Source organism: Phaenicophaeus curvirostris, chromosome 5 (genome assembly GCF_032191515.1).
Source record: "Phaenicophaeus curvirostris isolate KB17595 chromosome 5, BPBGC_Pcur_1.0, whole genome shotgun sequence".
NCBI lineage: Eukaryota > Metazoa > Chordata > Aves > Cuculiformes > Cuculidae > Phaenicophaeus > Phaenicophaeus curvirostris.
Genome location: NC_091396.1, coordinates 10,195,586 through 10,216,619, shown reverse-complemented (window position 1 = coordinate 10,216,619; position 21,034 = coordinate 10,195,586). Strand labels below are relative to the sequence as shown.

Below are 21,034 nucleotides of genomic sequence, written 5' to 3'. Positions count from 1 at the left end.
GTCTTCCATCCCCCATGTACAACAGCCTATCTTCTTGTGGTATATACATGCACATGTAATTGCTGTCCAAGTTAATGGGCTTCTTTTAACTTGCAGTTCTTCAGATCTAAATCTTGTTATGCTTTCTTCTAAAGCAAACTCTGCAGTATTACTTTTATAATCCTTTATTGGCAAAACACCGTTTTACATATTGTATAAGAACTTAAATCTGATAATTAATTGAATGGAGAATAGAGAAATAATTAACTGGATTAACAGTAAGCTCTAAAATAGTTTGAATGTGCTGGAAATCATTCCATGACATTTAAACTTGTCTTCCCACTTGCAGTAGGTAAGACAAATACAACCCAAATGGTCTCTGTTTTCATTCTGTATTCTGATATATCTCTAATAATTTAGCTGTATAAGTATTGTCATCATTTGTCATACACAGACTCTTAAAGGAGATTTTGTGCTTGCAGCAAGTAGAATTTACCCTCTTATTCTACTGGATTTGCATTTTCTTTAATTAAGTAAATTTAGCTAGATCTGGATCTTATCTCCCGAAGTTATTTTCTCCAGAAAAATCAGAAGAGTTAGTTTCCTAATACAAGGAATTAAAGAGTATCCTCTGCTTTAAAAGGAACAGCAAGAAAAGTTACGCTTAGCTGTTCCGCTGTTCCTTGAACAATCCATTATGAAGTGAAAAGTACAGGTGATGTCAGTCTTAACTTCAAGAACAAATCTGTGCTCCTACATCCAAACCTTGGGCGATGTCAGGAGACAGTGTAGTTCTACATTCCCGTGAAGGAAAATTTTGCAGATTACTCTCCTTTATCTATTGAAATTGCTTAACTTTTTGCTGCCCTACAATGCTTCTTGGCAAATCTCTTTTACTGAGGTTTCTAAACAGTCCATGCTAATTTTGGAGCTTTGGCTGCTTAAACAGAGAACACTGCCAGGCTAAACTGGCAGATGAATTGATGTGAGCAATTCAGTGCTTTTTCCACCTTGTGACCTAGAATATCTGAAGGAAATACATTCCTTTCAAGAATAGGTGTAGAGAAATGCAGAAAGCAACTGCCCTATCTTACAGATAGCATAAGAATTTATTTCCGAATCTGTAGCCTGAGTCTTCCTTAGTAACACAGAATGCTTCCACATCAGGGTTATAGCGTCAGAGGAGGAGGGGAGGATTCTTTTTGCTGCAGGTTTGCCTTATATCTACACATGGAGCCTAGTGGTACTCAGGTAGAGTGAGGGACACTGGTGGGTGTGTTTGAAGTAGTTTTCCTCCTGATGAAACCAAGGCTGAAGCCAAACTCTAGAGTTCTGCAATGTGGACACAGGTCCTGCAGTTAGTGCCTTGCTGGCAGCAGCACAATGGGGACATTTGGTCCTAAAACCAGACTAGTGTGCATCAAATCATACTCCTCTTGTAGTGCCACACAAGCTGGTTATGTAGATTTACCCGCTGTGTCTTCCTGCACAAGTAGATCTCCTTGAAGTTAGCGAGATTTCAAGTACAGGAAGACTATGAGTTTGGAACATGAATTATTTTTAAATCTCATATTTTTGTACCCTGAAAAAAAAACCCCAAAAAACCTCACCGCAAAGGTCTTTTATTTTAAATTGTATTTTTGTCAGCAATTAACTCCCCATTTTAGAGATCCAAACAATAAAATAGTAACATATTGTGCATTTTAGAATAAATACAATACAGCAATTATAGTTAATTGCTATGAGAATCCAAGTGAGACCTAGGATGCAACAAGGGTGACAACCAATTTAACAGACTGCACTTTCATTGCCAAAATCAATTAGGGCATTCCAAATCCTGTAAACATTAATAGTAATTAGTAAGCTATGTGTCACTGTCTGTCTTTGACGGATGTCCAGCATGTACTGTCTTAATGTGTTTAGCTACAGGGAAGACTTACTAACAAATCTTTTAAGAGACAGCACGCATTTATAGAGAGAACAAAATATCCATGTGTATATATACAACTGCTGCCAGAGGCTTGCATGTGTTTAGGCCAGCCTCTGGATGTCACTGATAGCATAAATGTATAATAATAATTAATTACTAGGCAATGCTAACTAAAACAGAGTGAGGCTGAATATGAAGCTGTGTTCATAGCACTGAGCTTATTATTCAATTTAGCTCACTATTAGATGATGTTAGTACCAGGGGATTACAAATCCCTCAAGGGGTTATTCTGCAGTAAAATACCACCAGTTGCACAGTATCTTACTTCTTCTGAAACATAATTTCAAATGCATTAGTTTCACGCAAGCAATAACTAAGAAAAAGAGGATAAACAACCTTACCAGAGAGAGAAATTATAACCACAATATATGGCAAAGCTTTTTTTTTTTAAGACTAGTTCAATTATAATCACGGATTCACACTCTACATTATACAACTGGCCCTCCAGCTGAGTGTACATAAATGGGATGTGCAGAAAGGACCATAAACTTTGCAACGTTCTTCTCACAGACTCATGGCTGCTTTTCCTCAGGCCTGTTCCACAGGAAGAACAACTTCTCTCCTTACCAACCTCTCTGAATTACAGGGAGTATAAAGAGGAACATGTTGGCAGCAGACCCGCTTGTTCATAGAATCACAGAATGTCTTGGCAACATTGGAAGGAACCTTAAAGATCATCCAGCTCCAGTCCCCCTGCCATAGGCAGGAATGCCTCCCATTAGATCAGGTTGCTCAAAGTCTCATCCAACCTGGCCTTGAACACCTCCAGGGATTGGGCATCCATGACTTCTCTGGGAAACCTGTGCCAGTGCCTCAGCACCATCCCAGGAAAACACTTCTTCCCAATATCTAATCTAAATCTACCCTCCAGAAACTGTAATACTATAGCAGTGGGATACTTAAGAAAACAGTGTGGGAACACTGACCCACAGCTTTCATGTCTTCTCTCCTCCTTCAAGAATTGCCCAGCAGGGTCGCTCTCAGATATGGAGAATTTCTTGGGTTTTGAAGAACTCCAAGAATTCTGCTATTTCTAAGGGAAACACAAACATACACAACAGAATAAACTGAAGGTAAATTTCTAGCGACTGCTTGGCTGTCTTCTGGCCTCTACATTTTTCATTCTTGCTCGGAAAAAAAATAAACCTAAAAATAGTAATGTGGGTTTCTTCTCAGCTCCCTAGAGACCACTACAACCCACTTTCCTTGCTGACTGGAATGCACTGAAGGGATTTGCTGATTTTTCAGCTACTTCAGCTGAATGATTTTGGATAATTTTTTTGAACACTTGGTACTTTTTTGTCATCCAACATTGTTAGGTAAATAACGCACCCACCAATTTCCAACACCTATCTAGCCCCACATAGCTGCCCCCCCCAAAAAAAATAAAATGAGATATAAAAAAACCCAAAACAACAAACCACCACGCTTCTGAGAGTTTTGCTACATCACAAAAAATACACACAGAACTATATTACATGAACATTATTATAAATCTTCTCTTTCTAATCAGGTGCTTGTATACATCCTTGTCTCAAGAAGTTACTGTTATCCTATGTCCTTTAAATTAACACAATTCCCACCCTTGGGCTGATGGTTAACCACCTATTCTTGCCTCACTAAGGTAGCGAAGATTACTTTCCATACTGTAAATTCCTAACTTTTGCTGACAGTACATAGCCATGAGGGGAAAAAAACCAATCACATTATTAGATTTTTAAGGAAGAATTTGTTAATTTCTTGCTATAGCATGCATTTATTATTCAAGTAAGATAAAATTGAATAAATGAGACCATTCAAAATGGAATACTGTAACACTGGATAAGGATTTTGAACAGAAGCAGTAATTTCTTATTTTATGCAACCACAAACGATAAGGCTTGGATTTTCAAAAATACATGAAGGGCTTTGTCACAGTTTAGTCCCAGCCCAGCTTTACTGGCAGATAAACGTGAGCAGTTGTTGCAGTCCTGATTCTCTTTCCCCTCCAGGGAAAGGAAAATTAGAGGGGCTTGAGAGTTGGAAACTAAAAAAAGTTTGCATGAAACAAAAAAGGAAAATACTATTAATTGTAAAAAAATAAAAATATACAAATATACAAAATTGTCCTCCTTCAATGACCACATCACCACAGATGCTGCAGAGCAGGCATAGGGGAAAGGTCCTAGGGTGGACTCAGCAACTGGATTCAGGAATGCACAGATCTAAATCAGGGGCAAAAAAGACAGATGAGGTTCTTATTGGACACTGGCCATCAAAGAAGAGAGCTTCACGCTCATGATCCTTCAGTTTTATACTGAATATGATGTATATGGGACGTATACTCTGTTAAGTAAGTTTTGGGTCACCTGTCCTGTCCACTCCTCTCTGCTGGTGGGACAGCAGGATTAAGTTTTGTCCCAAAATTATATAAACTCAGTTGAATATAGGAAAAAGGAATAATTTTTTGAATGACTAAATTGTGAATGTTAAGAAAACAGAAAACAATTAACTTCTAAGGAGAGGATTACATTCACTTAAAAAAAAAACTGACAGAAAGGAAGGAAAAGGGAAGGGGGAAAGGAAGAAGAATAGAGAAGGACCATGTACTTCAAAGAGGAGTATGTTCCAAACTTCCAGACTTGTGAAGTCAGGCTGTTAGCAGCTTAAGTAGTTACCTCACAGTTAAACAAGCTCTCTAGGGGACTTTCATGTAAAGGGTGGGTGACTTGTTTTGTAAATTTCTTAAACATGAGTGAAACATGCATGTTGAGGTATACGACTGAAATTAATAAAGAAATATATATCCTTAATACCAAATAAATTCAGCCAGTAAAAATACACTGTTTAATCCCAAGCATGTGTGTGAGGAGAGCAAATGATGGGGGAAAATCAGGACACTGCAAAAAGCTTTCTTCCTCTGAGAAACATACTTTATATTGTGTGTTTCTGCTACAATAATGCAAACAGGATTACCTTTGTAGTAGTCCTTTCAGTTTCAGTCTCTAATGGTATCATGCCAAGATATGCATTTGCACTCCAACACAGGATATTAGAGTAATTGTTTGAAACTCTTATGCTGAAAGAGGGGCAGTAAATGGCAAAATGATGGGATATGCAAAAGATAACTAAAAGCTACCCTGTTAGTAGTGTTGCACAGTCAGAAACAGGCTAGAATGTGGGGTGGGATTTAGGTCTGAAAATATAAATCCAAGCTTGCTACAGATATCAGGAATAAATCCACAGCTAAATGTTCAGATCAAGCTCAGCACAGGAATAGAGGGTTTGAAATTCTCCTTATGCTTTTATTTCTTCCCATTTGAATGTGTATCCCATCAAATCTCTGCCTCTCAATTATGGCTTCCTTGCTGGTAACACAGGCGCATATCTATTTGCTAACCTTCACAGGAGGAAAACATATTCTCTTTATAATTTATAAGAGTAAAGTGCTGAGAGGCCCTGACAAAGCACAGGCTCTTGGAAAAAGAGGCACACATTCAGAAAGACTACTTTCCACATAAGTTCCTGGGCCTAATGCTTTCTCTTGGCTGCTTTTTAGGCAGCTTTCTGCTTGGTGCTTTACTGACATCACACTTGAGACATGCCCTGCTTTCTCTGTTGATTACAGACAAGGGATTAACTGGAATTTTATAATAACTGCATGTCAGTACTGAAAAGGCAACTGAAAAGGCAAGGGAAAAGCAGCACTGAGAAATACTCCAAGATCACACCCCAAGTGACGGGCACAGTAAAAGAAGAGCCTTACTTTGCACAGTCCCCAACTAGTAATCTATTCCAGTCAGCCGAACCACCCTACTGTCTCTAAACAACATTACTGAATCAAACAAGGCAAGGCTTGCCTTCTTCCTGTTCTTTTTCACAAAGACTAATAGGTAAAAGAATAACCAACACCTAAGGTTTTAAACTGCACAATATTAATATTTATTTCAGAAGTACTTAGGGACTTAGAATCTATTTACTGTCACTTATTGGGAACAGTACTGCTTGAAACATTGTAAAAGGGCCATTCCTTCTTAATCAAGGGCTAGCTATGCAAGATTTCTGTTATCAGTTTTCTACTCCTGTCCTAAGAAAACAACCTTATTTATTAGAAAAATTTCCAGATTTAATAACCCTGGGCACATGCTATACTATTTACAATGAATCCAAGATCTCATGTGAATACCCACTTTGAGGTGATATTTCTTTTAACATCAATGATGTTATGATTGCAATAAATACAGGGGAATGGCTGCCAACCATGTTTCAAACTGCTGGGATTGACACAGAAAAGCAAAAATTGCTCCTCTTCTAGAGCTTTGGACATTTTATACTGTTGGGTCTGAGGATTTGTGTATTTCCCAGATGCAGCTGGCTGTTCTTACTATCATGCATTCCACTACACTCCTTTACTGATTGCTTTATCACATCTAGTTTGCTCACACATCTTTGATATAGCATTTTAAGGCACTAATTTTACAGCTTTCTGATTTGCTCTGCTTACTGAGAACATAAAAGAGGATTTTTACATGGTAAACACATTAGGTCTTGATGCAGCAGTGATGACTCGAGAGAGGAAAATAGCAAAGGATGGAGAGATTGCATAGCTTCTTTGCTCCTCCATCTCCTGTACAGCATACGTCATACCAGATACTGTAAACAGGGCTGGGGAGAAGCAATGGCGAATAGAAAGTAAAAAGTGAAGGGAAGAGGGAGGGCTGAACTCCTCTTGGAACACTGTTAATTTTAACCTTGGCAAAAACATCTCACAAAGTCAGTAAGACGGTCCTGAGAGGAAATCCAGTGTGGGAGACAATTAGGGATGCTGCTCAAGAGAAAAGGACCTGGTGAAATAAAAGGCAGTACTGATTTGGGGTTTTGAATTCCCCAATTCCCCTCCCCTCCTCCCTGGCTCTCATGATTTTGAATGAAACATTAATACTGCTTCAGATGCTTCTTCCCTCCAAGGCCAATCAGCTGCTCGGCAGGGCGTGAAGCGGTTGTTCATTTGAACAGCTAACGACAGAGTGGAAGGACGGAACTAATTCTAAGGCTTTTCCAGCATTGCTGAAGCTCACATTTGCTTTGACATGCTGGGAATGACCTGAAGAGCCTCTCTCTACTTCGGAATAAGAGAAGAGGTGCTATATTAATTCTGTGTAAACAAGCCTGACTTGTCAGAAGAGATAATTTTTCAGTATACAGCCATAAACGTAGTTTTAAGATTGGAGTAGACACCTTGTCCTGCTTAGTACCATGGCAACAACTACCACTGGAAATCTTCCTCATAAAAAGGGGTACAGAAAAAAAGGAGGTAAACCAGCCAAACCACTGACACTGTCAAATCCCACAAACTCCATTTTAACAAAATTCCTGTTCTTTCTGCCTTTAGGATGAGCTGTGAATGCCAAGACTGACTTTTAGATGTTCCTGAAAGTGAAAAATTGCTTCTCCCCCTTCCCCAGTTTGGGAAAGAAAAAAAGTTGAGGTGGCTGAAGGTGTTGCTGGCTCTATTGCTATTGAGGTCTGTTCTGGTTACCAGCTCCCAAGAAAAAACAAAAGAAGGAAGAAAAATAACATCAAGGGAAGAAAGAGCAGGTTTTCTTCACAGTGCTGGGTCTTATTTGTAACACTACACCACAGGACAGCTACAGGAATTACTATCAAATCGTTCTGGCAAACCTATACCTGTGCACTGCTATTTTGGGCACTGCTTTTAGCTATTTTATCATCTCTGGCTCAGTATGAAAGAAATCATCTTGACTAGTCAAATCACTCTCTATAACATAATAACAACAGAACAAGAGACAGGTAGAGAATGAATAAGGTAGGCAGGAACAAGACATTAACTTAAGGATGAGAGAAGATATAAAAATGTTACACCTTCTGCAGTTAACAGAAGCTGGCAGGAACAGCGATGCCGCTGCATAGGAAAGAGCTGAGGTGACATGTTTTCCTTATTAGGTGAAGATACAATGCCCAAGCTTTCCCTTTCCTGCTTAGCCTCAGCCCTACTCTCAGTGTATAACTGTGCTTTCTCAGGCAGACTTACCAAACTATGAACCCTCAAACAAACAAACAAAACCAACGAGCCCCTGATGAGACCCCCCAAGAAAGCCAAAGCATTTGGATAGATCTGCTCTTATGTTTTTCTATAGTGAACTCCCCAAAGCAGCTCATGTGACTTTTAAATTCAGGTAAAGAAAAAGACACATTTTAGTGTAATATAAAACCGAAAAACAACTTCTTACAGCAGAGCTATAACAAAGTATATGCACAACTTTTCCTGTCTACTGTGTCTCTGTAGGGAGGTCCTCAAAATCCGAGGCTTCAACTCAGTATTTGCAAGTGACAACAAAACTTGCTTGATGCTCTTTGGTCCTTTAGGAACATGAATAATGTTTCCCTCTTTAGAGGTATGGTCACCTGTTCTGCTCCTCACATCCATCTCCTGGAGCAGCACAAGCAATAGACTTCATGCTTGTGCCTGCTTCACCACTCTTTCTTTGTGAAGCAGCTATAAATTTAGAACAAACTAAATAAACAAACAAAACACATGCCCTCTCACCTTTCTGTTTACCAGCTAAGCCTAATTTCTGATTTCTCTTTTTTTTTTGAGGGGGTGGTGGTGGTCACTAATCATCATTAATATCTGGTGATGGAAAGAAAACAGAGGGAAAGATAAAGTTAGACTTTTGTACCTCACATGCCTCAGTGGCATCTGCAGAAATAGGAGCCTTTTCTGATGGCATGATCTACTGCAGAAGAGAGGACAATCAAAGAATTAAACAAAATTGGAGCTACTAGTTTGGATTTGTGTCTTATATTGCCCCAAACAAACTGGTAAATCTTAAAATAAAATACTACTGATAAGAGAATTTTCTGTTCAGAGTTTTTCATATTTTTTTAAGCAATACAAGATCTGTTTTCACTTGTATTTGGTTGCAAATGGATCTAGAAGCTCTTTTCAGCAGGTAAGAATTGCCATAATGCTAGTACTACATATCCTACAAGAGTCTTACTACGGGGAATAGAATAGCACTCAGTGAGAACCAACTCAATATCTGCTTTATTTCCCTGTAGCCAGCCTGAGGAAACACTCCCTTCCTTTATGCTGTGCAGAGAGACCTTGGCACAATGAAGACTTAAGATCACCCTGTTTATGGCAGGTTTTATCCAAAACGACAGAACAGCTAGGCATTAATTTTATCCATTAAAATTATCTAGGAGGAAAAAAAAACCAAAAAACTTCTCTTGTAAATGGATAAAACATCTGCTACACATAGAAACAGAAGATCATAAGACTATTGATCTCATTGATCTTTTTCTAATTAGCATTGTACATGTCTTTCTGTATATTATAGCAGGATAATTCCTACTGAATAACAAGTTGTAATTATTTATATAATTTGATAGATTTGAGAAGCACCTTTTGTAATATCTTAATATTATTAGAGAATCTTAATATTATTAGAGAAACCATTAACTCCACAGGCATGAGACTCTTGAAAATTTCAAAATAAACAAAAAGTTTTAAAAGGAACTCTAAAGAGAGCTTTATATAGCTATGGCTAGATGCCCAATGAGATAACCTGTGTGCAAGATGGGTCAAACATTATATATTGATTGATTAAACTGCAATACAATTACATTCTGAAATTATACTAAACCATACTGTTGAGGTCAGAGAATTAAAACACAAATGAATTAAAAATATTAGAAATATGGGCAGTAAATTAAGTGACATGCTACTTGAGAAACGGAGTTGGGACATCCAGATGAAAAAATATCAGATCCACAGGCATATGCACTCACAATCTATGTGGGAGAATAGGAGAACCCAGACACAGAGTAACCTGTGGATTGGAACAATGAAGAATGGTTTACAAGCAAATTTAAAATATAAGTATTTAATGTTTTGTATATGCACAAAAAAGGTCCGTCATATGGGGAAAGGATATGTGTGGAGAGACTCATAGACAAGAAGACATAAATAAGAAATTTTGAACAAATTTCCTGATGAAAACATAGAAAACAAAGGTAATTTATATCCAAGGGAAGTCAGGAAGGCTTTCTTTTTGTGTACATGTAAAACTAACCTGGAAAAATAAAAGATGTGAGAAAGTACACTGAAGGAATTATACTATTTCAAATTCTAATTCTTATTATTTTACATGTCCTTTGAAAGTTTTAACTCTAAAATCATTAGTGCTTGACCTTTTTTGTTAGTAAGCTGAATTTACATCAATAATCTAAAAGTTTTTTTCTGATAAATTATGTACTCTTGGACTCTTCCAATATTTGTCACTGGTAGACACACAAATGTAAACTGGCTCAAGACACACAGGTGTACATATCAGTTTTGACTGCATCCACTGTATTTCTGAATTCCAACTAACCATAGGAAGTACACAAGATAAAGTTCTGCAGCATCCATGTGTGGCAAAGGAAGCCTAACTGATTTTACTTGGCTAATGAATGTCTAAAAGAAAAAAAAATGCAGCTGAACATATTGAGCAACTTAAACCCCACAAGATTCAGTGTGATTACAATAGCTAATGTAACAAATGTGCAAACCACCAGCTGCTAGAGATGACATCTTTTTTATGTGACAGAATTTTTTCTGTACTTTCCAAATAAATGGATCAAGTACTCATTACTTAACAGTACTACAGAACATGTAAGAAAAATTTATCTTGTAAGATGATGAACTTCAGGAATTAGAGATTTTGTAAGTTACAATCGACAGCATTTTAATGAAAAGTCCTTACACCTGCAATTAATTATTCTAAATTCTTATTCCTTAAACTAACATTTTGTTAGCAATATGAAAGAGACATAATGCTTAAGACCACAATGATCTCTCTTTATCTCTTTGGTCTAAATAAAGCCAGAGAAGAGCTTAAATGAATGACAAAATATAGCAAATGATGCACAATACAATGTTCTTAAGTACAGCTTTGCACTAAACCAACACTGATCATTATTTTCAGTGGAGGAAGAACTAAAACCTAGAAATTTGGTTTTAAATAAATACATAAAAGGCAGTTTATGTTCAACCTTTACTTATTGCACACTGAAGATGCTATTGTGCTGCACAGCCTCAAGACTGAATTTAACAGGTCCTGCTGGTATAATAATACAATAATTTTGGGCTTATATTCCTAGGTCTGTGAATTGTGAGTGTAATTAAGCTCTCACAAATTAGTTTGGAAAGGAAATTTCCAGAAAGCTATGGGGGAAACATGTGGCCAATCGTTTATACTTGAGTCAATAAACATATGGATCACACAAAACCATAACAATTCAGAATTCTACCAGTACCAAAAAATGGTGCATTGTAACACAGGTTCATGCTTTTTTAAGGAATTAATGACCCATAAATCCATTACACTAACACCTCTACTTAAGTGATCAGAGCTTTGTGTCTCCAAATGTAAACTGTTGCCTGTGAACACTTATGGATATTTCTTTGGAAACTGTAATTATCACACTCTTTTCCCCCTCCTCCCTATCTAGGAGGAATGTGCAAATCCCATTGAAATAAGAGTTATGACAAATGCAGTGATAAAGTTTTAGTGGCAAGTACAGTCGTACGTACAAGGGCTAAATTTACTGTTTTTCATCAGCAAAACTAGCACTTGAGAATCCAGGTCTAAGACAGGCTGTGTGCTCTTCAGCCCTCCTAATTTTTAAAAGGTTGATTTTTTTTTCATTACTCTTTAGCTTATTTTCAATTACATACATTTTTGTTACTCACAGTTCAAAATAACCATTTTTTTTTGTAACAATCCTGCACATTTGGCAGAGACTCGCATAAACTGTCGGATGACTAGAGATACCTGACTTCTGATTCAATTGGTATGTTATTCTAACTGTTAGGATTACTTCACAAATCTGCTTGCTATGACTTCAGTAAATAAATACTATTTATATATAACGAATATAGCATACAAGTAAATATACTTTTTTCACTAAATACAAAGGGGTGTAGTTGGCACCAGTCTGTTTATCACAAGCACAACACAATGTTTTGCTATCAATTCAGTGCATAAGTGCAGACTGTAAACAACAGACACTTGGTATAGTTCCCGTAGAAGTGAGAGGTAAAACTGAAATGGAAATGGAAGCCCCAGAAAGCTCTTGCTTTCCACACCTATGCTGGATATGGATGCAGAGGCCAAAAAGGGCTGCAAGCCACTTTCCTCTGGCCTTTTTCTTGTACAATTAAACTTGTTCCCCTCACCTCAATATCCAAGAGAAGTCACAGGACAGCAGTGGCACCAGTCTTGGTCACAGGGACTAGAGAAAAATCTACTCATGCTTGTCTTCTCAATTTAGAAGAAAGTACTGATACATTGAAACTGCTTTGCACCACTGAAAAATTTAAAGTAATTTCAGCAGTGCAGGGATCTTTCCTTTCATGTTTGAACAGTGTTTAATATGACTGTGCTCCAACCTGATCAAAGCTCAACATCAGTTTTATAGTAAGAATGATCTTTGCAGTCTTCCTCTTCTCTGGTTCTGAAGTGTAAATTATAACTTAAACATCTATACATCTTTAGGTTTCCTATCTATTCTGGGAAAAAAGCTGTACACAGTTACATTAAAGTAAAATATTTACTGTACTTTTATTTAAATTAATCTAATTACAGCTTCAAGCCATCATTAAGCACACGGGTAGTCCCTTTTCTTTCAACATAATTTGCACTTTTTCTATACTTTGCTTCAAAGTTTAGAATTATCTCTTTAAAATACTCTTCCCAGGAAAAAAAACAATACTAAAGTCTTTCAGGATGACAAGAAAATCTCTGAGAGTCTATTTGTTTACAGGGAGTTAAACTAGCAGAGCATCTTAGAATACAGGCAACACGAAATAATTCTTCTTACCTTCTGCAAACCTGTTCCTGACTTCTAAAAAGAGAAAAAGATTAGATATTTTTTGTCTAAAGTATGGAATAGCACTGTACTTGTAAAGACTCTTGAAACAGTTCTTTGGTTTGTGAAACCCCCAAAACTTGGGCCTCATACTTCTTAATTCATACTTGTCCTCTGTCTGGTTGAAAAGCTTTGCACTAACACACCACAGAATACTATTAATTGTCAGTGGCAGCATTTTACATCCATTTGGCAGGAGAAAAATAACATTAAGAATACAGAAAGGAATGGCTCATAGTAAGTAAAATAAAAATAAAAGATATGCTGAAAGTTATTTCACCCACTCTAATCTTCTTTATGTCTTTAAAACTCTGTAAATTCTTTTTGCATTTATCTAGATAAATATAGACATACTCTGCAGTTTGTTATGTTCCTGGAGGTTGGGGAGGGATAAATTAGTAAGTAATCTGAGTTACAAAAAATTGAAAAAAGCCCTCTTAATAAATTAAACTACATTCTGAATACAGGTTTTATTTTAAACTCAGTTCTGAATTAAAGGGAAGCTTGCTGGGATACTATTCAATTACAAGTATTAACCTCCTAGGGAGCGACCATTCTATTGGAATTATACTCTGCACAGAAAATCTTGGTCTCACACTCTGCTGGTTGGCTGGGAGGCCACATTGATGCCTGTTAGGCATTTTTGTTTCTTTGTGCTTATTACTGAGGTTGAAAGTACCCACTAAAAAATGAAGTACTGATTAATAATTTCTCAAATTCTACTGCAAGACCATAACTGCACCATCTCATACGTTATTCCTTCAATATCCATCACTTTCCACGCCCCCTTGCCCTCAGCCAGATCACAGATGACACTAAGCTGAGTGGTGAGGTTGATGCCTCTGAGGAAAGGGGAGCCATCCATGGGGACCTTGACAAGCTGGAGAAATGAGCTGGTCAAAACCTCATGAGGTTCAACCGTGCAAAGTGTAAGGTCCTGCACCTGGGTCAGGGCAACCCTCAGTTTTGATACAGGCTGGGAGATGAAGATACTGAGAGGAGCCCTGTCGGGGAGGACCTGGAGGTCCAGGTGGATGAGAAGCTAACCATGAGCTAGCAATGCGCATTTGCAACCCAAAAGGCCAATCGCATCCTGGGCTGCATCAAAAGCCAGCAGGTCAAGGGAGGTGATTCTGCCCCCCTACTCTGCTCTGGTAAGACCACACCTGAATATTGCATCCAGCTCTGGAGCACTCATCACAGGAAAGACATGGACCTGCTGGAGTGGGTCCAAAGGAGGCCCAATGAAACGATCAAAGGCCTGGAACACCTTCCCTAGGAAGAGAAGCTGAGAGAGTCGGGGTTGTTCAGCATGGAGAAGATTCCAAGAAAACCTTACGGCAGCCTTTCAGTACTTAAAGGGGACTTATAAGAAAGATGGGTAAAAAAGTTTAGCAGCGACAGGACAAGGGGTAATGGTTTTAAAGTAAAGGAGAAGTTTAGACTAGATATTAGGAAGAAATTTTTAATACTGAGGGTGGTGAAACACTGGAACAAGTAGCCTAAAGAGGTGGTAGATACCCCTCCCTGGAAACCTAACCCTTCCAGGTTACGTTGCATGGAGCTCCGAGTAACCTGATCTAGTTGAAGATCTCACTGAAGGGGGGTTGGATTAGATGGCCTTCATGGTCCCCTCCATTTTTTTTATTTTCTTGATTGTCAAATATCTGTACATCCATCAAATACTAAAATCTGTCTTTCTGTCACTGTACGATATTAATCTCTTACTTAAAACCTCTAGCATACCTTCTGCTTAGCGGCCATCACTATACTCAAAATATTCACTATGCATTCTTATTTAACATCCATTAGCCAATTTTAAAGCACATAATTAAGAATATTGTGAGACTTCAGTGGATTATCCTCAAGATGTGCAATCCACTACAAAAGAAAAAAATAGGAAACTTTACTTTTTGTTTCTATTCATTTTCCCACTATGACATTAATGAAAATTCATTATGATTAATGGCCCAGACTATTTTTATATCCCTTATTTTCGTAAGCATCTTTTTTATCGAGTCCTCATGTTCATAACAGCTTCCTCTGACATTTTTAGATTTTTTATTCCAAGTTTTCAAGGTTGCATACTTATTAACAAAAGGAAGAAAAAATCAGTCTGTAGAATGCGCTAAGGAGATGAAATTTTCTGTAAGGCAGTCTCGGTGTGCAACTCCTTTACACTTCTCCTTTATATAACTTAATTTTACTGATATTCAGCAAATGCCAGTGAACATAGCCTTGTGTTACACACTCTGTTGCTATACCTAGCAGTCACTGCAAGGTATGCAGACAGCACAAGTTGCTGAAAAGTTGGCAAAACACTACAACAAAAGGCAATGCAGAAATCTATCAAGTCTACAAAGAGCAATGGCAGCCTACTCTGTCCTCTCTGGGAGGCTGGGTTTTAAAAACAAAGGTTCACTACAGAACAAGAACAAAAATCCACAAAGACCCAGAATCACCTACACCCAAAAACTAGTAGAGGTGAAAGCTTTAAGGTTGGTTTCTGAAATGTAATTCTAAAGCAGTAAAATCAGCTACAATGGAAGTGTAATTCACGGTCACATACCAGGTAGACCAAGAACAGGGCACTAGCTCCAGCCACCAAAAAGACTTTCTTCCTCCATTCTATGCCAAAGGTTAAACTATTCTAAATAAAAATCATGTAACTCATCTTGGCAGCTCCCCCACCTCAAAGTGTCCATCTTCTAAAAGGTCCAAAGTCACATGGACAAAACATGTACACCTTTTCTGGCAGGCTTGGTTGATGCCACACAATTTTTTTCAGTTGAGAAGTTCCAAGGAAAATCTATTAGAGATGGTCCACAAAGAATTGCAACTTTTTTTGATCTCAATTCCTCTTTTAATGTTCTGTCTCTCTATAGAGGTTTTCTGCCTTCATGGCTTGCTTTGTTTGTTTGGGGTTGGTTTGTTGTTAGGTTTTTTGAGTCTGATTTGGTATGGGGTTTTTTGCACATTAGTATCCTACTTCTAATCAAGCAACTTCTCTCTGCATCAACCATATTTGCTTTATCTGGTGTCATGGGGCAATATTACATGATTCTGGGTGATTGTTTTCAAATGCCTGGATGACTAACACAGTTTTTACTTGAATATCTCTAGGAGGTCCCTATGACTCTCCCTTATGAATATTTTACATACTTGGTGTGATCACGCTTGGCAATTTACCTTCATAAAATCCTTCTATGATACAGAAATGTTATGAACGTTTTACAGATAGGGAGTGGGGGAACGGAGCAGAAAAAGATCCAGCTTATTAAGGTATTTAGATGCTTAAAGACGCCTACTGGGATTTTCAAGGGTCCTCTAACATGTAACTCTTTTTGAACTAACTGAAGATTTTCACTAAATGCCTAATTTGTATTTTTAGTTATCTGAAAACCTTTAAAATCTGACTCACCCATGTCAACCTTTAAATTCAGTGGACCAGCGCATTTAACCTGCAACTCATTAGCCCTTAAACTTATGCTCTAAGTACTGTGCAGTATTTCCCATAATAGGGCAAATTAAGTGAAAAATAAAGATGCAATGCATACCACGGGCATCCAGTCACCTCCTATCCCCCTCCTTCTTGCCCTCCCAGTCTGAGTCCCCTCTGACAGCAGGGAGCCTCACAGATAGCCACATCAGATGTCAGGCAAGAACAGGTGGATTCCCAGGGATCTGGCTACTCGGTGCTGGGACTGAGGGGGGCTAGGAGTTTGAGCTCGCAGGCAAACCCTGATATCAGGCTCAGCAAACCCTCAGCTCACTTGATCCCTCAACTAAGGTTTGATTTTTCCAATATTCCATAGATTTTATTAATTCCATTGCTTTTCCACTTATTTTTTTTCAGTAACTACTGCAGCTTTACAGCCCCCCTACCATTCACGTAACAGAGCCAACATATGTAAATAGCTCAAACCAACGTGTTGTAAAATCACCTGCCCATGGCAGAGAGGTTGGGACTGAATGATCTTTAAGGACCCTTCCGACTCAAACCATTCTATGATTCTATGGAGAAATACTCTAATTTTTGTACAAAAGCTAATCATGTATGTTTTCTAGCTACAACTTTTCTCAACACACACAAAGTTGTACCCATGCCTACGAGAAACTTACTCAGTCTGGCTAAGGCACATCACATTTCCACCACAAGGCAAGACGGGCAATTGGGAAGGGAGTTATGAGAGGACAGTTTCATCTTTTGCCTAATTCTGCCAAGAAGATGCTGGTTGTCAGTACAGAGTTTCTTCCCACCCCCACATTTAGACCACCAGTGGCCAGAAAGCGAGGGGATCAGTTGTCAGGGCTTTTTAATGCCATTTCCCCATGGTTAAGTCAATGAAACGCACTATGTAAATGAAGCTGGATTTGGTTAATGTACTGTCCTTTGATTGTGAATCATATTACTCAGTTTTTGAAGTCCTGTACATTGTCTTCCTAAAGCCTGTACCATCAAATCCAAGGACCACCTAAACAAAACACATGGGTAGCCCATTTACTGGGGCAATATACATATTTTAATCAAAGAAATATGACAAGGTAAATTAATAAATTCCTGACATTGCTACTCTACAGAGGTGTTTTCCATGACTGGGTTTATGGATAACATGTTGCCTACGAGACCCTCTGAGACTGACTGCAGCTGCAAAAAATAAAAATGTTAAAATCGAGGCCAATAGGAAGATGCTGCCTGCAGCATAATTGCTCACTGTTGCTGCACATTGACTGGCGGAGGTTAGGGACCGTTGCTCTGTGTAATTGAGCAGGTTTGCAACAATACCAGAAGGCTGTTGTATAATGATGGTTTAAGCAAAACAGGTAGAAATAAACAGAGATTTTATTTTTTTTTTATCTTTAGGTAGAGGTGATAAATTTTTACTGAGCACATCATGTTTTAAAAACGCTCCCAAACAGATGATGGGTAGTGCTTTTGCCTGAGGCTGGTGGGAAAAAAAAAAAAAAAAAAGCAGGTAGCTTCTGAAAGAAATCTAAAAAGCTGCTATCCAGGTAGCTGAGGTTAAAGTCTCCATATGCATTTCAAGTAATTTAGTATTCAAAGCACGCACTGATTTAAGTAGACATTTTTGCAATCATCACCTGATACAGAAATATGTGATTGATCCCTTGGTAAATGATAATTACAGAAAATCACAGGTGTCTGTCACAAAAATTACTGCTTATATGAACAAAGTAATTAAATCTGCCTATATGAACAAAACAATTAAATTGCGTAATTTTAAAGAATCCTTATGAAACCTTGCATGAATCTTTTTAATTTGAGTATTTTTCAGGGAGCGAAAAGCCAGAATGGCAGCAAGTAGCTTTGGACACAAGCAAATTGAATGTCAGAAAATTCCTTATAAATTTATTGTGATAGCACATTTTTTCCCCTATTTTTTTCCTCTTAGTTTTACTTATTTCCTCCAGGGCTTTTCACATATCCAGGTATTTGTCAGTAAATTGTAGTCCAAGTGTTACTTCAGACCCACCAAATTACAGAAAAGTATTTGAGAGTGTCATTAGACTGCTCTATGCTAAATTAAATAATTTTTTCAGAGAATATTAAAGAAGTTGGTACTGAGCTGTGATGATCAGCTGATCTAACAGCAAGGCTTTCCAGTACTGCAAATGTTCATCAACTCCTCTTTTAACTCACTAATGCTCTCCACATACTGAGCAAACTCATCTTAATGGTGTAAAAATAAATATAATAAACTACTTCAAATTGCAATTTGTCTTTCCCCTATGGCCAGAGATGTACAGAACATGATCAATCTTTCAGCATTTTTGCGCAGCTGGAGCTCAGCTGCCTTATTAAAAACCTTCCTGAAGTTAAAGTTTTTAAGTCAGAGTGTTACACCAACACATGAAAAGGAACCATAACGCAAAAACACACACACAAACCCACTCAGTGCACACCCTCTCAGACCTACAACCCCCACATCTTCTACAGAAATGCAAGAAATAGTCTTTCTAGCTTGTGAAACACAGAACTGAAAAGTTAGGTGAAATTGTGCCGCATTTAAACTGAGCTACAACCCCCCCACCCCAAAGACACACACACAGACCTCCCCTCCGCCTTTACAATTAAACCCAAAGCTTCGGGGAGGGCCACGGGAGCCCAGGAGAAGCCCCCTCGCCTTGTGACACTGCAGCAAAGCCACGGGGGCGGCAGCGCCGGGCAGGGATGCTCCGACCCGCTCCAGGGCCGGGATGAGCCCAGGCGAGCGGCTGGGGGGGTTGCAGGGAGAGGGGGGCACGATGGAGAAAGTTGCCTGACATCCCGAGCAGTTCACACCCGGCTCCAGCGGAGAGAGCCGCAGGACGAGGGGGATGCAGCTCCGCCGAGAGCTGGAGCCGGAGACCCGGCAGCACCGGCCGCGCATCCCAACCGGGACAAGCATCCTCCCGCGGGCGCGCATCCCAGTCTGGACAAGCATCCTCCCGCGGGCGCGCATCCCAGTCTGGACAAGCATCCTCCCGCGGGCGCGCATCCCAGTCTGGACAAGCATCCTCCCGCGGCCGCGCATCCCAGCCCGCACAAGCATCCTCGCAGAGGGCGGCTCGCCCCATCCCCGCGCTCGCCGTCCTCCCCACGTCCCCTGGAGCAGCCCCCGCTGTACCGGCAGGAGCCGGCAGCCGGAGACCCGGCATCACCGGGCGCGGCGACGCGCATCCCAGCCCGGACGAGCATCCTCCGGCGGGCGGCTCGCCCCAGCCCCGCGCTCCCCGGGGCAGCCCCCGCCGCACCCGCAGGCCTCGCCCCGCGGCGACCCGGCCTCCGAGGGACGGGGACGGCCGCCGGTCCCCGCGCCCATCCCGCATCCCCTCCGGCCGTACCCGAGTCGGTGAGGCGGGGCCGGGCTCTGTCCCGCAGGTAGTAGATGAAATCGCGGCAGTTCTCGTTCTCCACCGCCCCGACGGAGCACAGCTCGGCCAGCAGCTGCAGCGCTTTCTGGCAAATCTCGTCCTCCCTGTCGCCGGGCATCGCCCCCCGAGCATCCTCGGGAGCGCCGCGGAGCCCTGCGGTCAGCGCCCCCGCCCGCGCCGCCGCGCCGCCACCCGCATCCTCCAGCAGCGCCGCGCCCCCTCCCCGCCGCCGGCTCCCGCTGCCCAGGAGGAGGAGGAGGAGGAGGAAGAGGAGAAGAACGCGGGGGGGTCCCACCAGTTGAATGCGACCGCCCAGCCGCGCCGCCCTCCCCTCCGCGCCCCCGCGCTGGGATGCGGAGGGAAGTTCGGGAGGGTCTGGTGAAGGACGGTCCCGCGCGCAGGGCGGCTCCTCCTCCTCCTCCTCCTCCTCCCCGCCGCCGGCCAGGCCCAAACCTCCGCGGCTGCCGCTCCGCGTTTGATGTTAACGAGCGGTTTGTTAAGAACCGCCGGCTCTTTGGGGCTCGCTGCCTACTCCTGCTGGGAAATGATCCCGTTTATTCAGCTAATTGTCTTGAAACGACTCTGTAGATAACGCGTGTTCTCACCGTTGGGAACCTAGCGGAGGGGAAAATGTTAAGAAATTCATTCTGGACGGAAGGGCGTTCTGCAGCGGGTTCGTGTTTTGACCTTTGCGGTGGGTTAGAGAGGGTTAAAAGCACCGATGGGAAATCGCAGGCACCTGAGAAGGGGCTACAGCTCCCGGGAAGCAGAAGAGCCTCTGCTGGAGGAGGTGGAGGCTGAGAAGCCGTCTGCCATTAAGCATGTTTATCCTGACAAGTAGGAGATCTGTAAGGTGCTGCCTCGCTTCTCTGGGTTTGTAGGCAGGGAGGCTGGTGGGTGTCACAAGGGGAGAAGCTGAGAACTGGCTGCTCCATTTAACTTAATTTTTTTCTTTCTCTCTCTCTTTTATAATACTTAGAGCAAATATCAGAGGCCACGATGAGCTTGGAAAGTTCAGACTGGTGCGGATGTTCAGCCTACAGTTTAAAGACTCGTGGTGAGGTTCTAGAAATAGCGTACACAACATCTTCTAGTAGATTTTTTTCTTAAGGAAAAAAGAATATTGTTGAAATAAGTTAAAAAGTATTCTGTGAATGGAGTGGATGTTAACAACAAAAGTTGTTTACTAGTATGACTTGATGTCTCCGAATGCTGTGCCAGCATTGCTTATGTCTCCGACGCATGACTTTTTTTTTCCCTCTTTTCTAGTAA

At 40.5% G+C, this 21,034-nt stretch overlaps 1 protein-coding gene across 3 annotated transcripts in view; it reads right to left on the bottom strand.

The window, feature by feature from the left end:
• Positions 1–19,905, bottom strand: part of SYT9 (synaptotagmin 9) — a 67,812-nt gene extending 47,907 nt beyond the window's left edge. For all 3 annotated transcript variants that reach the window (XR_011337494.1, XM_069857517.1, XM_069857518.1), the window contains exon 1: positions 19,733–19,905. Coding sequence is in view for 2 of the 3 variants with exons in the window: in XM_069857517.1 (XP_069713618.1) it covers positions 19,733–19,880 (148 nt within the window). In the remaining variant the exon portion in view is untranslated. The remainder of the gene's footprint in view (positions 1–19,732) is intronic.
• Positions 19,906–21,034: the final 1,129 nt, after the last annotated feature.